The sequence below is a fragment of the Sceloporus undulatus genome, unplaced genomic scaffold, assembly GCF_019175285.1.
Source record: "Sceloporus undulatus isolate JIND9_A2432 ecotype Alabama unplaced genomic scaffold, SceUnd_v1.1 scaffold_14, whole genome shotgun sequence".
Lineage (NCBI taxonomy): Eukaryota > Metazoa > Chordata > Lepidosauria > Squamata > Phrynosomatidae > Sceloporus > Sceloporus undulatus.
In genome coordinates, this window is record NW_024802936.1 from 2,293,958 (window position 1) to 2,318,374 (window position 24,417).

Genomic DNA, 24,417 nt, shown 5'->3' on the forward strand with positions numbered 1-24,417 from the left:
AGATGGAATACTGATTCAATTTCAGAAGTACAGTTGACCCTTCTTATACACCAATTTGTATTTAATAGGATCTGAGCATACATGGGTTTTGTTATCCATGGGGGATCTTGGAACCAAACCCCAGCATATAACAAGGGTCCACTATATGTCCTATAGAAAGATTGGAGCTTTTCATGATATAAAATGTGCCAGGAAGAAAGAGATGTATTAGCACTTCCCAGTGTTTTACATATATAATGTCTCAGTAGGAGGTTACACATTCCATCCCATGATATAGGTCAATACCACCTTGTTTTGAAACTCAATAGTCTTACTACCAATTGCCTCAAACATGGAATGATCAATGGGGTAAAAAAGTAAGCAATATGCTAAAACAAAATGAGACATTCCTGTAACAAGTGTTCCTCATCTATTCTCATTTCTCATGTTTATGTCCATGGCGAATATACAGAAGGCTTCAAAGACAGACAGTGGTTTAATGCAGAAAAAGGTGAAGGAGAAGCCATGTATCTTAAACTAAACTGTTTCTTTTTAAATGTCAGTTTATTTATGAAACAGTTTTACAACATAGATCAAATGTTAATTTGCTATCAAGAAGAAGGAAATGTTAATGGCTGCAGCTTTATACCACAGCACATATTTATACAATTGTTCCACTGTATATACAACTTACAGAATTTCCAGAAGAAAGTCTGATGGCACCATTCAGATAAAACAGTACTGTGACTATTTAAAAATCATTTGCCTCTAAATGTCTTCATTGCACTTTATAAACATTTGTTTAGCTAGAATTCACTAATTTTCTTATTCAAGCACTTAACTGTAGTTTTAAAGGCTCCACTACAATAAGCATAGCTAATATAACAGCTTCTTCTAAGCAGACAGCTTCCTACTTACCACTTCATCATTCTGATACATGTAAACAGGCAAAATTTTTATTACCTGTACATTTTTTCATACTTGTTGGCATGATCACCTTGCATCCAAAGATGCTTGTGATAAGAGGAAAGTACTTCTACTGCATGTATGGCAGGGCTCTAGTTTTCACCAGTCCCTCTGAGCTGCTGCAATCCACAACACTACACCCCATATTTTTATTTTATTTATTGGATTTATACCCTGCCTTTCATTTCTCCTGGGATGGAATCCAAGACTCCATACTGGTTCTCAAGGTTCCCCAACTCTTAGGTATAGTTTCTCAGTGGTATGGAAAATACAGTGATTAGGGTAGATCACACAACTTCAGGGAATTTTCTTGATATGGGGCAGAGAAATCACCTAACACCATAATTTTTATATGGAAAGGTAGACGTATCTCATGATGAAACACAGGGGTAATTCTGAAGGACAATATCATTTATCAAGTGATAACTTAGCCCTCAAACTCACTCACTAATATAACAGCCAGTAAGAAACTCCAAATGCCAAAATAGAAATACAATAGTATTTTGTGAAAATGCTAACAGTAGATTGACCCCTGAAATTGAGCTATATTAATGGTGAAGCAAATTCTTAAAACACTTCATATGTGCTACATGTTGATTATGCATTTTGTTTCATAATAAATTATTATTTAAAAGTTATGCAAATTAATGCTACAAAACCTTATTTTAAAACAGGGCATTCGTACATACCTTTAGATATTTCCCCATTTTCACTAAGACCTCCACAAAGAGATAATGTGACGTCAGGCAAATCCATTGCAGAATCGGACATGCACTCTGTACCACTATCTGCAGCAGCACTTCCCACTGACTGTGGAGACTGGGAACCAGAAAGGGTATCAGACTCCACCCACTGCCTGGTACCTGGATCAGAGTCACTGAAAACAGTAAAGTAGACATTTACTTTTGTAAATGGGGATACTTCTGTTCATTGCCTTTTGAAACAAGCGTATCATGTTTACCATTCCTGACTGGACTTGTGTGCCAGAAAGAGAGACTTCAGCATTTGCTCTTTTAAGAATTATGTGACAATATTCATCGAACAAAAAATGTGTACAAGGTACATATATAGGAGACAAATGTGCTCCAAAAAAGCATGTATTAGAATATGTACAGAAAACACATGATATGAGGAAACTGCTTACAAAAATATGTGTACTAGCAAAAATGGAGCAGACACTGTTGTCATTAGAGTTGTGTGGTTTTAGGGCCTGCTCAAATAGCACAGCCTTTAGGCATGATTCCAAATTCTTTGGGGCCTGGGGTGTAAACACCTTGCAGTGAGTGTATGTTCGCACATTATGCTTCTTTCCTAGGCACACGAGACACCAGGAGTGGCCATCACAATCAGGCAATTTAGTCCTACAGTAAGGAGACCTCTTAAAAGAAGCAGACAACACTATCTTGACTAATAAAGAAAGCTGACAATGATGAATGGGCCAACTCAGTTATCAAGAGACTGAGAGAAGAGCTGAGCTGAGGGATGTTCGAAAGAACAGTGATAGACAAGCCAGCTCAAAGCTGAATAAATCTCAAGAAGCCAAATCAGAAGGTAATGGCGAAATCATCAAAGACCTAGCCAAATTCATTGAACTGCAAATATTTTCTGAAAAAAGAGACAAATATGCTAGGGAGCTTCCTCTGATGCTGCTCATGTGGCAGACAAAAAGGAACTGAGGTAAATAAGCAGGAACAGTGAGGGCTAAAGCTGAGGGTGGGAGAATCTACCACACAAAAGCACATGGAACTAATCCAGAAGGTTCTGAAGATGCACTGAGCATGTGCAGGGTAACCCAATTCTGTGAGTTAGGCGGGTTACAGACTGCCCGTTTGGGGCGGGCTGCACCCGCCCCTTTCCCTGCTGTATCGGGGCCTCAGTGTTCAGAGCGGCAGCCGCTGAGGCCCCGATCCACTGCTTTTCAGGCTGCGGGGAAGTGGCAAAAGGCCCCTTCCCTGAAGCCTGGAAAGGGGTGTCCTGGGGCTTCAAGCCCCAAGGACACCCCGCGGCAGCGGGGAGGAGGAGAAAGGGGCCGCTTGGCCCCTTTCTCCTTTGGTCCGCTGGGTGCAGCCGTGTGCAGGCTGCGCCCAGCGGACCAAACCAGGAAGGAGCTCCCTGGCGCGGAGCGAGGATGTCACGTCTGCTCTGCCCCGTATAGAGGCGGCACGGTCGTGATGTCCTCATGGCAGCGGCCGTGTGGAACGGCAGCCGCCATTTTGTGCGCACAGAGCGCGCACTAGGGTTAGGGGGTGCGGAAGCACCGCCCCTTTCTAACCCTAGTACGCGCTCCGAGCGTACTTTCCTGCCCGTTTGTAACGGGCCTTAGAGACCATCAGGCAGAAAAGGCATTTTTGCTTCTTTACAATATTTTTGCTTCCCAGTATGTACTGACAAGAGCAACAACTTGGTCACTTTATAACAAGCCAAATATGGTGGCAGTGTGGGAGGGACTTTCAGTGTGTGACTTGGGAAATAAAGCTAGAAATGGCTTAGGCTATCACAACAGAAGAAAGTACAGCGGCATTCTTTTTAAAAGTCTGGAAACCATGCCCTATGATGGAAGCTTAGGGGGCTAGGTAGAAGAAGAGAAGGTTGAGAGGTGACATGGTAGCTACATTTAAACATTTGAAAGGCAGCAAACTTATTTTCTGCTGCTTCAAAAACTAAGACACAGAGCAATGGATGCAAACTACAGGAAAAGAGATTCCACCTCAACATTAGGAAGAACTTCCTGAGAGTAAGAGCTGTTTGACAGTGGAATAGGCTGCCTCAGAGTGTGTCAGAGTCTCCTTCTTCAGAGGTTATTAACAGAGCCTGGATAGCCATCTGCTAGGAGTGCTTTGTGCATTCCTGCATGGCAGGAGGTTGGATTGGATGGCTTAATTGTCTGTGTAAAAAGTGAGATGAATTTAAAGATGTTCTATAACTTATTTTGAAATGTTTCTTCTTTAGTAGAAAGGGGAAATCTAACCACATTACTGCACTACACTCCTACAGTGCTGCTATTCCATGTTAACTGCTCTGGCTGCCTCCTGTTGCATTCTGGGGTTTGTAGTTCAGTGAGGCCTAATAGCTCTCTGGCTGAGAATTCTAAATGCCCTTCCTTAAACTGCAAATCCCAGAATGCAACAAGAGGCAGCCAGAACAGTAAAAGTGGAATAGCAGCGCTATAAGAGTGCAGTGCAGTAATCTAGAAAGATGAAAATAAGTGGTTTATGGAATGCATCCTTAAAATTATGATAAATAATTAATTTCTTCTTCAGTATATCAGTGACACTCAAAACCTATGCAGGAAGAAGACAGAGTAAAAAACATTGAAACTGACTGCATAGAAAATAAGGAGCAGGTGAGCTTAGCATGCAAGACTATATTTTATTTATTTGTATTTTAAATGCTCGTACGATATACAAGTCAAAAGTACCATGCCTTAAAGTTCAGTGCTTTGCATTAAAAAAATCTATTGATCAGAACAAAAGAATCACTCATACTACTGACACTTAAAGCAGCCTTCTCTACCCTGGTGTCCTCCAGATGTTTTAGACTTCATTTTGTATAATTCTTAACTGCTGGTCATGTTGGCTGAGGTTAAAGAGAACTACAGCATTATAGTCCAACTGACTTAGAGGACACCAGGCTTTGGAAGGATGCCTTAAATATTAAGAAAGTTCTGTAACAGGTAGGGGGCAGCACTTCTTATTCTTCTGCTTATATAAGAGCCTGCACACTGTTTGAAACTTTGATTCAAACTTCTTTAAAGCAAAGCTAAAACAAGCATTTTCTAAGACCTATTTAAGCCTCTGCTTACTTTTCTGGTTTGCAAACCAAAAAATTCTTAAAGAATCTATTTCCTTCTAGAAAAAGTTTTAGAATTCATTTTCACATCCATTTGAAGAACTGCATATAGCTAAATGTTTAAGTGTGCCAGACTGTGCCCAAAATACCTTTTGGGAAAATAAAGAGCAGCAACCTCAGGTTCCAAAGCTGTCAGGTCATCCAAATATATGTCATCTGGTCCTTGGTGCTGGCTTCTCTTATGTATTCCTGAAAGAAAGGGTGCATTTTAGACAAGAGATTAATATATATTAAAAGGCAGCAAAGGCTTATTAAAAACCACTAAATTGTAACATTTCCACAAAGTGTTCATTGTCAGAATTTTTGATGAACAAAAAATTAATGAGTGAGCCATAAGAACTGCTTCAACTTGATTAGGGCAATTCACCACCACCACCCAGCTCCTTCATTCCATCCCATAATCTTTAGGAAGCTTCCTTCAGAAATGCTTTTGTTACAAAAGAAATGTTACAAAGGAAAGGAGAGAATGGCAAAGTCACCTTCCCTCAGTCTCCCTTTCACACACATACTTAGGGCTCCAGTTATTATAAGTTACTACAATCCACAGAATTGCCTTTAGGACTATTTAAGCATTTGTGTTAAAATGTGAGAAATTAATTGTAACACATTCATTTTAAATCTCTGTACAGTTTTTATTTAATATGAATTTATATCCTCCATTGCAGAAGGAGAAAAAGAAAACAGTATAAGCTTTATGCTGAGAGATTTAAAATTTGATCTCTAAAGGGCAAAACAGACCGACCAAAAAGGGAGGATTGAGGCTTCCTTGGAGCCACTTGCCCTAGAGCTGCAGTAACTGCATGTGTGTGGCCCCAATCTGCCCTGCCGCTGTGGTTCCGAACAGCCATCTGAAAAGGAGCAATTTTTACTGCTCCTTTTTAGGGCAGCTTTTCTGGGTCCAGGCAGCTTGGGGGCATAAAATTACCATACCCCAAGCCACCCAGAAGTGAGCTTTTTTCACCTTTCTCTTTCAGGCCTCAGTTAGCCATTCCTAATTATTTATGCAATGCTGAATAAATGGTTGCAACCAAGGCTAAAACAGCAAAAACACAGACAGCACTATTTACTACAAAAGGGTTAAATATTTGGAGAGAAGCAGAAACAGAAATGTATTTAGTTAACAGGAATCCAGTCAAAGGTAGATACCTTTTTTCTTTGATGGAGAATCAAGTTTTGCTGGTGGTTTAATATCTGATGGAGAATCTACCAATGGACTGGGGATAGTATCAGACTCTAATACTGGTGAACTTTGGAGTATTTCCAAAACAGGTTCTGTTGGTACAGTACTAAGTCTCTCTTTAATATCTAACTCCTTAAGTAGCGGGTGAGTTCTTGGTTCAGGTTTTAGGACGGTACAGACAGACTCATTAACCAAAACATCATCTTCAACTGCATCGATGCTAGATATAACTCTGAAATGAGTCTTCTCTGATGGAGCAATGGTGGCTGTTCTAGGATGTTCCCATTTTTCCTTCTTGCTTATCTGAAAGGGAAATCATCAATTTTTTTTTTAAAAAATGTCTTGATCTCATTCATTATCTGTATTATATAATAATATAGACAATTCCAATATGAATACCAATTCATTTTGCATAACTCTACGCAAATAATGTCCATGAGAGCCACAGAAAGCCAGCCACAGATGCAGGTGAAACATCAGGCATAAACTCTTCCAGAACGCAGCCTCATTGCCCAGAAAACCCAGAGAAAACTATGGATGTCGGCCGTGAAAGCCTTCAACATCACAATGCCCAAGAAAGATACAAAATAAAATTATGATAATTTAAAGTGACCATGCATATTATAGGCAGCTATTTATACCTTTAATATTTTTAAAGTCTAGATTTCTAAGATACAATAGGAAAAATTACTCTAGATTGCAAGCTGTTATCATTTAGGACACACAATCTGCATCAACCAAACGACTGGATCTTTTGCTTAATTTGTTCCCAGATTTAGCACTACCTACCCACCAAAAATGACAATAAAACCATTCCCAAGCAGCCATGAGATGCCAGGGGCACAAAATACTATAGCAGGAGCTATGCAGGATACTCCTTTGTTCAGTCACATACACAGTAATGCAAGACATACAAAATTTATTTACAACTTCTTTTAGAAGAGGATCAATAATTTTTACCACAAGAGGGGGCTGCATCCATGTTATTTCTACTAAAATAGTATTCACAACAGCTCATGTTTTTCAGCATATGAGACATGCTCCTTAAAAAAAAAAACATCTATTTATAAATATATTTACCTTGGTAGATTCTGGAAAGCCGCCCCATGTCCATTCCATGTGAGACTCTGTTCTAAGTAAGCTCTCTGCAGGTTTGACTTCCAGTTCTGAATCACTTTTAGGACAAGTTGACTTGCAAATTTGGCTGTAAAAAGCAACAACAAAGTTGTGTATCAAGGCATTCGTTGTACATCTCCTTTTACAATTTGTTTTCTCCAGTATAATAGAGGCCCACTTGTTCAGTACAAAGGCAGAAAGCCAAGTTGGGGTTCCAGACTGTGATATAAGAGAGTAAAACTAAAAACTACAACAAATGAATTAATGTTGATTTTTCTAAACAGATTTATTACAATTTAAATATGTTATCTCTCTCTCTCTCTCTCTCTCTCTCTCACACACACACACACACACACACACTTCTCCCTGTCACCAAATTGTTCCTATTTTATAGGAATGAATAGAAGTAAGACACAGCCAACTTTAAAAAAACACTATACTGGAATATTCATAGTAATGCAAATACATTGTATGAAACTTGCAATCCAGGTTGTAGCTAAAAATGGGTTGTACCGTATATACTCGTGTACCAAGTTGATCTCATGTAGAAGTCGAGGGAAGGTTTCAGGGTCAAAATCCTAGATTTTCATATGACCCATGGGCAAGTCGAGAATAAAACTTAGGGGGCTATAAGGAAGGATGGAAAGGGGGAAATACCACTTCCATCCCTCCTTCTCCTTCTCTGTACCTCTCCCAATCAATTCCCAGGTGCTGAAGGCGAGGTTTTAACATTGGATTGAGAAAGGAAGCAAGTGGATTTAAATGGAGAGTTGTTTCCATAGGAGCAGAGAGAGAAGCAAGTGGATTTAAATGGAGAGGTTTTTCCACAGGAAGCCAGGGCTTGCAAAACGGAGCAGAGAGAAAAGCAAGTGAATTTAAATGTTAGGAAGCAAAGGCTTGCAAAACAGATTGCAGGAAGAAAGAATTGGTGTTCACTGGAGATTGGGGCATCAAGCTTGCTTGCTTTAGGACCTTTCTAAGCACTACTGATATACTCACCCTTATATAAGTCTACTCAAAATTTTAGAGTCAATTTTGGGGCATAAATTTCTCAACTTATAGTCGAGTATATATGGTATTCTTTTAGGGAGGAAGTATAGTTTTTAAAGCCTCAAAGGAAGAACATTCTTTGATTTGTCCAGTATGATTTCATAACTCCGTTACTGTCCATTTCTATTTTACTTTCTCATACCAATTCAGTTTACAATACTTTAGGGAGTCTTTGTGTCACAAGCTTTCAGTGGGCTATCTTCTTGTTACTATGACCATTCTCCAATTTGCCCTCTTCTACTATGGCTAAAATACACCACTGTTGAAAAGAACAGGTAACTGATACTGGCTGATATTATTGCAGATCTACCTAGGGCAGACAAGTAGGCTTTACTAAAGGCATGTTGACAAACAGGTTAAATGTATCACTTGACACTGGCCCATATGTATTTCAAGGTAACAACTCAGTCTGAACCAAAATCTCAGATTTTCCTTGAACTCTTTACTCCGTGCATCACTACCCTGTTAGCTGCCATCCAACTAAATATCTATCTCCATCTATTTTGATCATATCCATTCCTATCTCTAACCCTTTGTCTATTTCTAACTGATCCTATTTTGACAGCTGGATAGTCAAACCTCCAATTGTTCCTCTTCAGCCTCCTTTTCTTGGAATTCCAAGAGCCATGTCTGGCTGACTCCACTCAGGCTATGAACACTAAAAATTCAATCCTTCTCAGTTACAAAGCACAGGGGCTTTAGTTCTTGGCCAATTTCAGGATATATGAAAAGTGCTCAGAATACCAAAATATCATAAAAGAGTTCCCACTGTTACTAAGGTAACGGCTTCCCCATACCCTTAAAAAGCTTCTAACATCAGATGTTACGATGAGGAAAGCTTAGTAGTTAAATGCAGGAAAACATCATCTTTGGAAATACAGTAAACCACAGCAGTAGAAATCAGATGCAAATAGCTACATCTTATATAATATTAATGTCAGAAAATCATTAGTCTGTAATATCACCGTTCTTCATATGAAAATGACCTACTTCTCCAAAGGAGACCAGTCTCCATCTGACAAAGGGTAATGGTCTTTTGAATGGTAAATCAATGATTCTTTATATTCTTCATCTTTTGGTGGAGAATCTGAAGAACTTCTATGGAAATAAAGAATTAGCATATTAAAAATGAGGTCTCCAGAAATAATCATGATAACATAGTGTAGCTAACATGCTCAAAGGGTTAAAAAAATGAAAGGAAAGCTGTGAGACAACCCTCCCTTATAGATCAACAATTCCTTTTCAAAAGGGGCTATACAGTGGATCCTTCCCATCCACAGGGGATTGATTCTGAGCCTTCACATGGATGGCAAAAAACACAGATGGTCGCATCCCATATTATGTAATGGTAGCAAGATGTGAACACCCACATTAGCACATCCATGTGCAAGCCCTGCCATTGAGTAATAAGAGCAGTGGCAAGCTGCGGGTCGTCAAATTCACAGATTGCCAACCTGCCGATACTAAGGGTCCACTGTATTTTGATCTAAATAATATAATCAACACTGTGAGCTGTGCCAGAGGCAAAAAAGAGTTTCTTTCACACAGAGAGAGGGGGGAAGAAGAGGGAGAGAAAAAGCAGCAAAGGCTGTGGCAGAAAACTGTTCACTATCACATGATATCTGGGAGGGTTAAAGAGCATCTCTTTGTGCCTCAGCATGGAAAAAAATGATATGTGTGCCTTCAGAACCAGATTTGTCCCAAAGCTTCTCTATGATAGACTGTATTTTTTCTTCTAGGTTTAAACCATGGCTGGGATTCACATGCTCCTCCAGATATTGTTGAACTGCTACTCAGAATTTCTCACCACTGAATTTTCTGGCTAGGACTGCTGTGATCTGCAGTCCAGCAACATTTGGACGTTAAATGAGTCCCACTCCAGTCTAGAAAAATATGCTGCACAATTACCTTTTGTGTTTTTGTATGGAAACATTTTGTCCCTTATATACAAAGGTATCTTTATAGTTTTTGTGGGTTTTTTCGGGCCATGTGGCCATGTTCTAGAAGAGCCACATGGCCCGAAAAAACCACACAAAACTATGGATGCCGGCCATGAAAGCCTTTGACTTCACAAAGGTATCTTCAGTTGCTCCAATATGTGGAATCCCAAAAGAAATTTTTCCCAAAGTTACCACAACACTGTTTAAATTAACTACTTAATGTTTGGAGATTCATATCAAGAGTAAATAATATTTGTATCAATCAAAAACAGTTACTGTGAGTGAATGAATAATGACAAAGGTTATAGTATGCACAATTATATTACAACTGAATTGTTATCAATATAGATACATATCTCTAACACCATAATTATTCACTTAGAATTTTATTTTTATTATTGTCAAACAGTAAAAATGAAAAACTCATATAAATGTATGAGATTAAATATGTACAGTGCGCCCGCGTCATATGCAGGCACACTTTACGGGAGGAAGGGGTGGCACGTCCCATAGGGATGAATGGGGTGTGCATCTGCTGCCGCACCGCCACGTGCACGAGCCCCATTCGTTTAAATGGGGCTTGAGCATAGGCGTTATTTGTTTTATGCGGGGGAGTCCGGAACGGATCCCCCACATAAACAAAAGGCACACTGTACATAATAAATTTATGGAATGTAGTGTACTTACTTAGTAATGAGTTAAGTATGTTTAATGTCACACATTTATAAGACTTTTTAATTTTTCCTGTTTGACAATAATAAAAATAATCTCAAGTGGATAATTATGGTGTTAGAAAAGTACAGTATGTCTATCCTGATAAAAATTCTGTTGTAATTAAACATAATTGTGATACTATAACTTTTACTATTATTCATTCACCTAGCTCTTTTTGATTCAAATGTTATTATTTACTTTGAATATCTAAACATTAAGACATTAAACAGTATTATCATAAAATTTGAGAAAATTTCTTTTTGAATTTCACAATGTGAAATATACCTTATAAACTCGTCTACAAGTCAAAAATATTAAGCACAAAAATGGGCTCCAAAATCCTAGGTAGACGTATATACGAGACAAGACGGTAATATTTCTCTGTGAGCCTTGGTAAAATTGTGGAGAAGGGAGGAAAGAGAGAGACGAGAGAAATCAGAGGTCTGTTCCCCTTTTTGCAAACCATCAGCCTTGGGGAAGTTGTGGGGAATGGAGGGAAATCGGAGGTCTGTGCCCCCCTTTTCCACATTTTGCATGGCCAGACTGTGACTCTTGGGAGAGGTCCAGAGAGGGAGAAGAAGGAAGTGAAGTGGTGTTGTTTTCCCCTCCATTTAGATCCTTTGTTACATGCCCCTAAGTTTGACTCTCGACTTATCCATGGGTCATATCAAAATATATTATTTTGCTCCCAAAACCTGCCCTCAGAAGTCGTCTTATACATGAGTATATACGGTAAGACACATATCACTATGGAGCTTTTCATAATGTGACAGTTTAGGCAAGTGAACATTTACCTCACAGGCTGAACACTTCTCTCATCATCTGAGCTTATTTCCATTTCAAAGACTTCTTCCATTCCAAGAGAAGAAATTTGATCTTCCTTCTTGGCATCTTGTTTACATTTTCTTTTCCTCCGTTTCTTCTTCTTCACTGACCCAGAAGAAAAAATAGGCTCTGTTTCTTCAATCTGTGGGATTTCTGATCTTGGATACATCCTTTCATTTGCACCCGACTTTAACAAATAATCATCAGTATCTTTGAAGAACTGTGCTTCTGTGGGTATTGGAGATGTAGCCAGATGAGCAGGTACTTCTTCCTTTAAAAAGTAATTTAGGCAAGAATGACTATAACTTGCATTACATATGCATTACTAGACTATTATAAATATATGACACACATGTTGCAGGTCCAAATTTATGTGGGATTCCAAAAACATGTCACGATGCCCAGACGTAAGTTTCACTCAAATCCTCAAAAGTGGAGAAACTGCCTAAAGGTTAAAAAAATTCCTCTCTTTCTAGACAAATAGTGAATGTTGACACACACAGACACATAATATTGAATGCTGACACACACAGACACATGTGAATTTCTGGATATAAAATATGTCCAGGATTGTCAAAACAGTCACCAAGTTTTGTACTCCTAAATTATATTCAAATTTCATATTAAGCCACAGTTGATGATAGCAAGAAAAAGATGCAGCAAGCTTTGTGCTCATATACCCTTTTCCCCACTCAGAAGGAGATAATAAGTGCCCCCTTCCATTTGTATTACCTGCATCTTAATATTACACCTAAACCAAAAGTACTGCCAAATGCTTGCAACAAGGCAAGACAAAAATAGGGATTCTGTTGATGGTACTGTCCATTCTGCTGTTTAAGTCTTCTTTTCTGAGAAATTTGGAGTGATATCAGCAGTGTTATGACTTCCTTCAGCTTGTTGTGCTAGAGGATTTAATCATTCATACTTCCCTGTGGTTCAGTACTTTATGTATTGCCATGATAATCAGGGCTATGTCCCAAGTGGTATCTAGCCCAATTCATACTGTTTGATACACTCTGGACCTAATTTTCTTTGCTGTATTGGTGATTAGATAGTGATGATCTTGGAGTAGAAAAAATGTCTAATTTGTTTTGTTGCAGATGGCTGAATATATGGTGGGGTTTAGACCTACTGGAATTTGGGGCCCTAGCAGGGTGGGAGGCAGTCCCAGGAGACTGACAGATCCAGGTGGTTTCCTGATAGTTCTTTAGGATTTTCTTGATACCATGACAGATAATTAGATTGAATTGGTTGAACATGGGATGGAAAAATGGCCAAGGTGGTAGATATCATCCCTCCTGAGTGTACCATCCTCAAATGCACATGCTCAAACCAAACAGACTGTGAGATAGGTCACCTGGTCAAGGGGGTGAAAGTCCAATAGTTTACTGCATCTTTACCTCCCTGCCCTAGGCTTCATCTGCTGCTTTACAGAGAAACCCAGTGAGCAAAGCTGAAAGAGAATATACCCTCATGTATTTGAATTTTTAAAACTTAAAATAACAAGGACTACAATGATAAATCTTACTTCTGACATCAGTAACACAACAATTGTTATTTTAACAATGAGAAATCAAGTTATAAATAACATTAATTAGAGCCCCAAATGTGGTATTGGGAAATGTTAAGCAATTCTATAGACTAGAACAGTGGTCCCCACACCTAGGTCCTCCAGATGTTTTGGACTTCAGCTCCCAGAATTCCATGCTGCTGGCCACATTAGCTGGGGCTTCTGGTAGCTAAAGTCCAAAACATCTGGAGGACCAACGTTTGTGGATCACTAAACTAGAAGAACTAGAAAAAGCATTAAAATCAAATTGACAGGTTGATTATGAATGAAATTTTGTCAAATTTTGCCAGAATATATTCTGAAATTAACACCCCCCAACCCCTGCAATCTGCTAACACCACCCAGCTAAAACAACTTCCAATTTTGGAAAAGAAGAGAGAAAAAGCAAGTATGAGAAGAAATAGAAAATTAAAAAGAAAAATTAAGAACAGAAAGCACAACTAAGAGAAAGAAAAAAGGTGTGGTAACATCAAAAAATGAGGGATTAGGAGAATGCTGTGACTTAACATGTGGACTGAAAGCAAACAATATTCAACTCCTTTTTAAAACTGATTTTATTCCTTTTTTCTATTTCTTTTAAAGAAAGATCTTATTTCTTTATTAAAGTTCTAGCTGAACAAAAGGCCTTGAGTTTTACATTATACTACTTACAAAATTTTCTTCTGTTTCCTGCACAAAGAAAGCTTCGCCATTATCACCCAACTTCATGTGAAGATCAACTGCTTCTCCATTGATTTCAATATCAATCTGTGGAAAACATAATTGCCTTTTTATGTACTTACAAGAAAAATACCTACAACAACCTTGTTTACCACTGTGTAAGGAAGGGTGTAAGTGCAGGCCACGGACCACATACAACTCAAAGGTTATTTTAGAGTGCTTTGCCCCACTCAATAATGCCTCTAAAATTGTCAAATCAAATCCTTCAAAGCCTCTAGAGAGCACAAATGGTCATTTCTGGGGGAGTGACAGGCTTCTAATACGGGGGGGGGGGGGGGCTTTTTCAAGGGACCAGAAGTCATTTGAAACATGGCCTGTATAACAGGCCTACCTGTCCTGAAAATGACCCCAAATGGTAAATCAACTCACTAGAGGCATCTAGAAGTGGACTGCCAAAATTTTGGGAGTTGTAGGGTATGGGGACAGTGGTAGGTGCAGCACAGTATGGCCTCCAAAGTAGAGCCTCTGACCCCTGCAATCTGGCTAGACGTGCTCCCAAAATTATTGAGCTGAATGAATGACCACACTTCCTTGGATTTTTCTGACTGGCACCTGCAGCAAGTATGATCAGGGAACATATGATTCAGTTGCACAGGCAGGCTTCCTGGTCAACCTGAACATAGTACACCACTACAGTAAGAAGAACACAAGTCAGGAAGGCTGAATAAGATAAGAAAGAACAACAGTAATGCTTCTTTGGCTAAAGTTGGGACACAACAGAAAAGAGCTGGCAACGCCATACTCATAAAGGCCAAATTAAAAGAAAGGAACAAAAGCAGGATTGCCACTTTAAGTCTTAGAGCTTTTATTGTTTGTATGTATGATTATATATAAAAATAAAATATTTAGATATTTCCTAATTGGTTTCACTATGTTTCCTAAATACAACTAGTGAGATCATGCATTTGTTTAAATGGAAGGCACATGGCCCAGACATAGTTGTTTAAAACATTACATTTTTAGTAAAGTTGTGACACATTTGCTTCAGATTCAGATATTCAAGAAGAGCTCACCAAGACTTTGCATTATTATTATAGACCCACAGGCTTACTCTCTCAGCTCATTGTAGACTGGCATGAGGTTGTATGTTTTTAATATGTTTGGTTTTATTGTGATATGGCTTTTGTATAATGTACTTGCTCTAGTGGTTATTGTAGTGTATAATTTCTGTTGTGCACCGCCCTGATTTGAAGAAGGGCGGTATAAAAATAAAACTTTTATTTATTATTTATTTATATACTAAACTCCCAAAGCCCCTCACCAAGGACCCATTAACACTGAAGCTGTGGTCTGTGTATGTACAGAATAGTTTTAATCTCTATACACCTTGTATACATCTATACACAGTACTCACCACTTTCTCCTTGGAACGTAAGACCCCAAGCTTTCCAAATCGGACATGGAATGGAGAACACAGGAATGTACCATCTTGTTGTCGAACTACAATTACATCAATGCATCCTGAAAGCGTAGCCTGATTGATGCCTTTGTACAGTTCCTTAACAGTAACCAAAAGTCCTGCAAGCTGTCCTACGTAATTCATACTTTAAGGCTGTGGGGAGAAAAGAGATGGATTGGAACTTTTGTTCTAGATTCAAAGGTCACATATTTCATTCAAGAGATTACGTAGACATTTTCCATGCTACAGTATAGGAAAACAGATTTGAACAATTTGTTCTACAGTATAATTATTATCTGTTATAATTTCTTCAATGGGCTAGAAAAGATTTAGATGGACACTTAAAAACTAGCACACAAATTTAACTTGTAAAGAGAAAAGGTGAATATGCATATCATATTAAGAGGCTAGGTTTGTTCATTCAGGTAGGAAAAGAAAAATCTCAAATTCATCATCATGTTATAACAAACTGAAGTGACCCAGGCAAGTCATCCACACAAGATGAAAAACACAGGTCACAGTTGCACTATGGCCCAACTTGTAGGCTACACAGATACAAACCCAGATTTGTATACACATCAGGAAACTGCTAACATCAGGATTCCCTGTGCACATATATTCACAGTTACACTCTGGCTATACAATTATATATTATTACATGGAAGTCCATTAAAAAGCCCTGTAAGTGAAAGTCTTACTATTAAATCTAACTGAACAAAACACAGTTCATACTCAGTACCAAATCACATCTATTTCCAATTGGCAGGGATGTCAAGCAATGTTGCATTTTATTCCCCTATCTGTTTAACTTGTATGCCAAACATATCATACATAAAGCTATCATATGTAAAGCAGGATTAGACTCAGAGGAAGGAGGCATGAAAAGTGAAGGAGGGAACATCAACAATGTAGGATATGCAGATGATACCATACTACTAGCAGAAAAGAGCAGATTTGGAAAAATTGTTGAAGAAAGACAGGAGGAAAACACAAAAACACATTTATAACTAAACATTAAAGCAAACCATGAAGACATTAAAATAGTTAAAGATTTTCCATACCTTGGCTCCATCATTAATCAAACTGGAGCCTGCAGTCAATAAATCAGAATATTAGGATTGGAAGGGCAGCTATGAAGGAACTAGACAAAATTCTGAAGTGTAAAGATATATAATTGAATACTAAAGTTAGGATTGTCCATGGCATTGCATTTCCCATTTCTATGTATGGCTGGGAAAGCTGGACAGTGAAGAGAGCTGATAGAAAGAAAATCAACTCAACTGAAATATGGGATTGGAGAAGAGTTCTACGGATACCATGGACCGCCAATAAAACAAATCAACCAAGGAATAAAACAAGACTGAACTCTCCCTACAAGCCAAGATGACTAAACTGAGACTGCCATACTCTGGCCATATCATGAGAAGAGTAAAAAAAGAGAGAGAACAATCTTTGCTAAGATAGAAGACAGTTGGATAACAAGAAGACTGCATTCCAGATGGATAGACACAATCAAGGAAGCCATGGCTCTGAGCCTACAGGGCCTGAGCAAAACTGTTTATGGTAGGGTCACTTGAAGAACTCTGATTCATAGGGTCACCATAAGTCAATGTCAAAGTGATGGCAGTTAACAACAAAAACTGTCAACCAACTTGAAGATTATTTGATCTCAAAATGGATTATATACTTTCTGGATAAAAAAATGAAATAAGAGAACTAAAGCAGTTATCCTATGAAGTGTAAGCCTAGTGAAAACAAAAAAACTCACTTTCCAATAAATGTGAATAGGCTTAAACTACATTATATACAAATAGTATGCACAACAGTAACAGTTAAAACATGCAACAAGTAACAGAGTTACTAATAAAAATCAGTTATGCACTCACATTCTGTGCTGCTGGATTAGTATGAGAGGTTTATAGAACTCTTTGAAATATTTACATGGTGAGCCTATGTCACCCTAAATAATTAATGGTGTAAGGAAGCATATAAATATCATAAAACCAAGGGTTTAATCAAAATAAAAATACAGTTGAGTTTACTGCAATTTACTGACAAGAATGTACAGGATTGGGCCATTATTAGTATTATTTTCTACAATTAGAAAAAGTTAGAAAATGTTCACTATTTTGCTAAACTTCATATGATAAAAGCCTTAAAACTCATCATGATACCAGGAGGCACACTCATAAGCAATGGCCAGCTGTAAATACCACTAATCACTTCTACCATTATTCTCAGTCCAGCTAAACACTCTACTAAAACATTACCTATATTTGTGTGTTTTTCTTTAAATGGATACAATTTTTACCAGAAGAATACAGTACTTGGCTATTCTCTGCTTCCTAACATAGCAGTGGTGCAGTTTAAAAATAACTAATCTCAAGAAAACCATGCAGAAATTTTACTGTATGACTGACCCAGCAGCCTTGCAAGAGATAAGTCACATGGACACAACTTAACATCTGTTTACAGTGATAGGCAATGGTGTTGCATTACATCAAATAACATTATAGTCATTTCATTCCTTTTAAGGTTAATATGTGATTTCCCCCATATGTTTTCTAAGATAATGCAATCGCAGGATTGCTGTACTTACCACATACTTTTTCTGAGTGTGTAGATTACCTTGAGGCCCTAATCAGGAGGCAGATGGAACAGTCATATGCTTGCTCACTGCCAAATATTTACCATGAGCTTTTAGTTAAGTTGATAAAAGGATGGGAATTTTCCTTTCCCTATTTTACCCCAACCATTTTTTAATCTGGGTTTGTGTTAACTTTTTTGCTGCTTACCTGCATCTTGGCCCATCTGTGCAAAAAGGAAACATGGCATGGATATATATCCCCAATTTGTAAGGGATATATGGATGCATGCCAGCATTCATCGGTTAACACAGGTGAAAACAAATGCAAGTCATAGTAGAACTGAAAGAGACAAAGTGGAGAACTGAGACTGAATCATAGGATGTTAATCCAAGAGAAGAGCATGATTGAAGCCATGATGAAGAGAACTGACTGAAAAGAGCTGGAATGAGGATGAATGTAGCATGCACACAGAAACTCAGGGAAGCAGGCTGAGTCCAAAACAAGATGGGATGGCAGGATGTCAGGCAATGATATGTAGAAGAAAATTAACAGGCTACACAAACAAAGCCTGAGTCTGAATGTCACCCAGGCAAATAAAAATAGAAAGCATTTATAGTCAAGCTAGGTTGGAAGGTTTGCGTGGAGAAAGAGAAACAGATCCTAGTACAAAACACAGTCCTACCCATTTTTACAGTCATTTTTCACCTTTGAGTGATCCATCAAATAGGTTGCGAAAAACCTAATGCTAACTGTCTTTAGAGGGAAAAGGCATATGCCAAAATAAAATGTCTCATATTTACATTTTCAAGATGAAGCATCTGCAAAGCGAGAGACTGGAAATTGATCTTTGACTTTATTGTTTTATATTAACTGCCTGTTCCTAGAGCAGCTACTCCCAAAGTCTTATAGTCAAGGGCCTTTATTTGGGGAGGGAGAGGCAGAATGCCTCCTGTTTCTAATTACCAACTATACTCACTGGGGCTGACAGGAGGTATAACCAAATAACCTATAGGATACCACATTGTGAAGGGATGTCCCACAAATGCAGGGGAAAGTGGCAGAATCAGTTGAAACCAATGGTAGTGTTTATCTATGAAAACAAAAGTACAGTGCGCCCTCATCATACACGGGCACGGTATATGCGGGTTTGAGCATATGCTCAAACCTGTGGAGAGCCGCGTGGGGTGAATGGAGCTTGAGCATAAGCACATTTTGGCTTACTTACTTGCTAATTAGCTTACTTGCTGTTCACCGCTATGATCTTGGAATAGCGGTATATAAATAAAACAAATTATTATTATTATTATTATTATTATTATTATGGGGGGGGGGGGGTCCAGAACAGATCTCCGCATAAGCCAAGGGCTCACTATACATAGAAAATAAGTCTTACTACTTGATATTACAAAGACATAAAGTATGTGCAATATCTAAAAACTTCATTTTTATTCTCCGAACACACCAAGTAAACAATGAAGAAATCGGTATTATTTGTTTCCACAAAATGACACCTAAAATGTGATATAATAATAATAATAATAATAATAATAATAATAATTTTTATTTATATGTCCCACCTCTTCTAAGGATCGAAGCAGGATTACATAATTAAAATGATACACTATAATTAAGCAATCAATAAAATACTAATACTGAATTATACATCCCTATTAGTTCATTAAAATCTCCAAACATCAGTTCATATACCATCATACTTAGAGAGGGGGGTCTTAATCGTCATCTCTATATCAAATCCAATGGGAAAGCCCGCCGGAACAGATCTGTCTTTAGTGTCTTCTTAAAGGCATCTAAGGTGGTGATAAGAAGGATCTCCTCTGGCAGACTGTTCCATAATTTAGGGGCTGCAGCAGGAAATGCTCTATGAGAAGTTGTGGTTAATCAAATATACAGTGCGGCCACGTTTTACGTGGGTGCATTTTATGCGGCTTCCAGCATACGCTGGAAGCTGCAACAGAAGGAAACAATGACACACATTGCCATGGCATGAGCCCCACACGCCACTGCCGCGTTGCTGCGGGTACGAGCCCCATTCATTTGAATGGGGCTTGAGCATCCGCATTTTTTCCTTACCGGGGGTGTGTGCGTCCGGAACAGATCCCCTGCGTAAGGTAAGGGCGGATTGTATATACTTCCAGCTCTGATTAGAAAGTTTTAAAGGTTTCTTGGATATGTTGCTATTCATACTACAGAACACAACAGATGTATGTGTGTCAACAAACAAGGTTCTAGAACTGTTAAACTATTACTTATTTGTTTTCCTACTCAAAGCAATCAGAAATACACTTTTAAAATAATTTTTCTACATTTTTTAAAAAAAAACTGGACATATTTTGTATCATTCCCTTATCCTACAATGATATCTTTATCCACAACAGCTCGCGTGTTATATTTTTAGCTTAGTTTTAGCTTTGTCATTATTATATCATTACATGACCAGACAGACCTAGAATCTCACTTTAGGTATTTGCAGTATTTGGAAAGGTTTGGACTAATCTCATATTTCACAGGCATGATGGATGCTATTAACTTCTGTTATCCCAGCCAGACAAAATATTCTCTGTGTACAAACCATGATAACCCAGAAATGCTGGCTTATTAAACTGTAACATGCACAAACTACATATAGATGCAATCTGTTCATTTCTCATTTCCTCTTCCTGTTTGGAGAAGCAAGTAAATTAGCCAGACATAGGGAGCTTAGCATTATTTCTGTATTTCAGTATACATACTGCTCAACTATCCATATCTGACTTGTTTACGTACTCAGAAAGAACAATGTGGGAGTGAAGAAGGCACAACTAAACAACATTGTTGTTTAAGAATCCGGATGCCTAAAATACTGTTATGTGTCAACACAGTTACCACACTTTTGCACAAGCATACTGAGTATGCCAGTTTATTGCTGAATTAGGTGTCTCAATATTACTATAATAAAGCAGAGAACAAAATGCACAGAACCTATTCTTTGCTTTAATTTAGATAATGGGAAGAGCTAGGGTGAAAAAGACAATACAGTGGTCTGGAAGTAACAAGTGCAAAAAACCCATGTTCAGACGATTAAGAAATGAAACGCCTCTCTGTTAAAGTAGCTGTTAAATGCCACAATAGGTTGCTCTGAACAAGGTCAACGTAAAATGCACAACCTAAGATCGTAAATGTATTCTTTCTTAGTGAAATATAGCCCTTCTTGATATCACTGAGGGAAAATCTGTTATAGAATATCAATGTCCAATCTTGTGAGTATATATTCAAAAGGCAAAACAGTATGCCTGCCACTTGGGACAGACCCATGGTTGTTATGGCAAACAGGTCAGTCTCAGCATGAATAATGAAATATCCCAGCACTACAATCAAAGAGACTCCAATGCCAACCTTAAGCCTACAAAGTGAGACTGTTGAGCAGCAAGAGGAGTGGTACACCAACAGAATCACTAATCTGTTCTAGACACCCAGCCTCAGGTATACACACGCAAACTCAGAAAACTAAGGGAACAGGGCACCAGGTCAGGGTGATGGAATCCCAGTAGACCAGTGCAGCTCCACATCCCCTCTCCTCCCCCAGGTCTTCCTTTTTTCTGTGCAGAGAACCTAGATGGACAAAGCTGAGAGAGATAACACTCCCCAGCCTCACCCTACTACGTATCTGTGATACATACCAAGAATAATTTAAAATATGCATTAATATGAATGAATTAAGAAAACACTGTACAACACCTTATTAAAAGCCCTTTCTTTCCCCCCCCTTTTTAAAAAAAAACCCTAGTTCCTGGAAACCTGTTGGAAATTATGCACTGCTACCTACACACAGGACAGACAGCAAAGAGAGGATCATTCTATCCTGAGGAAGGGAGTTCCAGAATACAGGAACAGTCTCTGAGACAACCCTTTCTCACATAGGGACTGTACAAATGGGCGGCTAAATGCTGCCCCTTTTTGCCCTGGACGGAGGCTCCAGCAACCACACGCCGTGGCCTTCAGAGGGAGCAAAAAGCTGTGAAAAGTGGCTCCTTCTTGCTCACTGGAAAGGGTGTCATAGGTTCGGCAGCACGCCATGATGACGTCCCTTCTGCACTGCACCATGTGGTTCCTGCGGCCCTGATCTGGCGTTCAAAGGGCCGGCATCAAGCCGTCCCTTTAGGGCCATCTGTACCGGCCCTAAGTGAAAACAATATGAAACATTAAAAATACAGTGTTTATAAAACAATTAAACTTATTCACAGGTCAAGGTAAGTACTGTACTGTACTTTAACTCTTATTTTAAAAAAGAAACCTTCCTGGTGAAAGGTAAGAGTGTAATCTGTCCAGGAAACACTGACCCCCCCCCCCCCAAATACTCTCATCCATTCAGCCCTTAGTGTGAAAACAAATTGTTGTATCTGTTGGAATTTTCTAAGCATTGTTTTCCTTTCTTTCATCCTTTGTTACATGCCCCCTAGGTTTTACAATTGACTTACCCAAGGGTCATATCAAAATCCATAATAGAGGTCCCTAAACCTGTCCTTGACCTATACATGAGATCGATTTATAGTCAAATATACACAGTAATCCTAGTTTTCAATCCTCATATTTTGGACTAAAAATCAGGCAAAGGTTTTTTATGTGTGCATGCTACAGAGCTGGCTGTTGTTTATTGATCCTAATGACAGTAAAAGGAGACTCAAAGGAAAAGAATTCTCCTGTCTTGGAAAAACCCATCCCTGCTTTCCTATTGAGACCAAAGAACAATGGGTACCACTGGAATAGTAAGAAACAGTGGCAGAAGTTCTCAATGTACTACTTAAAACAGTAGCTGGAATATGAATACTATGAAGATATTTCTTGCTGTTCTCAACATCATCTTTATCATTACAGTACTATCATCACAACCACCACTATCAGTTCATTTATATCCCACCATTTTCCTAATACTGAATTCAGTGTGGCTTACAAAACCTAAAACATATACCATTAAAAGCACTTACAACGATAAAGGTAAAATGTCTAAAAGGTTATTACTTTTCATTATTATACTATTTATTAAATTAAATCTTTTAAAAACAATTTAAAGATTAAAGATAAAAAGGAATCAGTTAAAAATTAGCAAAGCAGCACAACATTAAAAGACTTTGCAGTCATATCCTAAAAGCTTGTCAGAACAGAAAGCTTTTCTATTGCCAAATGAAAGACTGCCAGAAGGATCAATTCTAGCCTCACTAAGGAGGGAGATCCAAAGCCTGGGCTCAACCACCAAGAGGACCTTATCTGATGTTCCCATTAAGTCTTCCTGAGATGATGGTGAGATTGAGCTAAGAGCTAGCCCTGAAGATCTTAGAGCCCAGTCAAGTTCACACTGTTTCAAACAGCTGGACTTGAGCCATGTAGGGGCTTCATAGGTCATAAACAGTACTTTGAATTGTGCCCATAAATGGACAGCAGTGGTGATGTTAGCATAAGGGAGTGTATGCTCCTTGTACCAAGCCCCAATTAACAAATATGGCCGCAGTTCTTTGGCCAAGTGAAGCTTCTTAGAGCTTTTCAAAGACATGTAAAGCTCATTGCAACAGTGCAAATGGGATGTAACATATTTTGATAATATTTTTTTCCTATTTTGGAGCTGTAGAGACTGGAATATCAATACTGGATAATCATGTTGTAAACACTGAGGCTGGTATCACTGCTCCATATTAATTAAAAAACAAGTAAATATCTTGGGAAGCTCAGTCTTGATAGTACATCTGTGTATTCTGGTGACCAGTGAGAAAACAAAGGGAGGCCACTTTCCATAAATAAGCTTTATGGAAAGCTTATTACTGGAGATCCTAAGCCTCACAGAAGAGTGTTAACTTGAATGTAAATTTCTTGCCCATTTACATTCCAATGTTTGAAGGCTTCTGTTCGAACCATCTAATGCACATGCATTACAATTTTGAGAGCAAAAATGAAGCAAGACATTGTCCACACTGTAATTTCTCTAAAGAGATTGCTGATAAGAGGCGTCCCTTTTTTAAGTCCATAAATTGGCAAAAGAAAAAACCTAAAAGATTTGATGAGTTTTCCTGCCACCTTTTGCCTCTATCAGTTTAATCATCTTCATCTGTTTAAAACAGTGGTTCCCAACCTTTGTTGGGCCGTGCCCCCTATTGTGGTGAAAGTCCCGTCCGGCGGCCTCCCTGATTGGTTGGGAAGCCAGGAAGGGGCGGGACTTCCAGTCACTTATAAGCCCCAGTGGCCTTTGCAGTCAGAAGTCCCGCCCCTTCCCGGCCTCCCAACCAATTAAGGAGTCCTCCAGCTGGAGGAAGAGGTGGGACTTCCAGCCGCAAAGGCTGCTGGAAGCCCCTTCGCCTTCTCTTCCTCACCTCTCCTCCTCCATGCCAGCCAGGCCTGCTCTGGCCTGCCGCGGCTGCCATCAGAGGACAAGGCAGCCCCATCCCCGTGCGGTGGCAGCACTGGCACTGGCACCCACAAGGAAGAAGAGAGGAGGAGGAGGAGGAGGCAGCCCTGTCCCTGTCCCCATTCCTGCG

The 24,417-nt window shown here is 38.9% G+C and overlaps 1 protein-coding gene across 2 annotated transcripts in view; it reads right to left on the minus strand.

Moving 5' to 3' along the window:
* Positions 1 to 24,417, minus strand: part of LOC121917292 (phosphatidate phosphatase LPIN2-like) — a 53,051-nt gene that overhangs the window by 16,328 nt on the left and 12,306 nt on the right. The window contains exons 2-9 of one of the 2 annotated variants that reach the window (XM_042443108.1): positions 15,264 to 15,461; positions 13,841 to 13,936; positions 11,589 to 11,890; positions 9,131 to 9,238; positions 7,055 to 7,178; positions 5,941 to 6,277; positions 4,884 to 4,983; positions 1,635 to 1,822 (exon numbers count right to left, since the gene is read on the minus strand). In XM_042443108.1, coding sequence (XP_042299042.1) covers positions 1,635 to 1,822; positions 4,884 to 4,983; positions 5,941 to 6,277; positions 7,055 to 7,178; positions 9,131 to 9,238; positions 11,589 to 11,890; positions 13,841 to 13,936; positions 15,264 to 15,452 — 1,444 coding nt within the window. In that variant the 5' untranslated portion in view covers positions 15,453 to 15,461. The remainder of the gene's footprint in view (positions 1 to 1,634; positions 1,823 to 4,883; positions 4,984 to 5,940; positions 6,278 to 7,054; positions 7,179 to 9,130; positions 9,239 to 11,588; positions 11,891 to 13,840; positions 13,937 to 15,263; positions 15,462 to 24,417) is intronic. The other variant, XM_042443109.1, reaches the window with a different exon arrangement.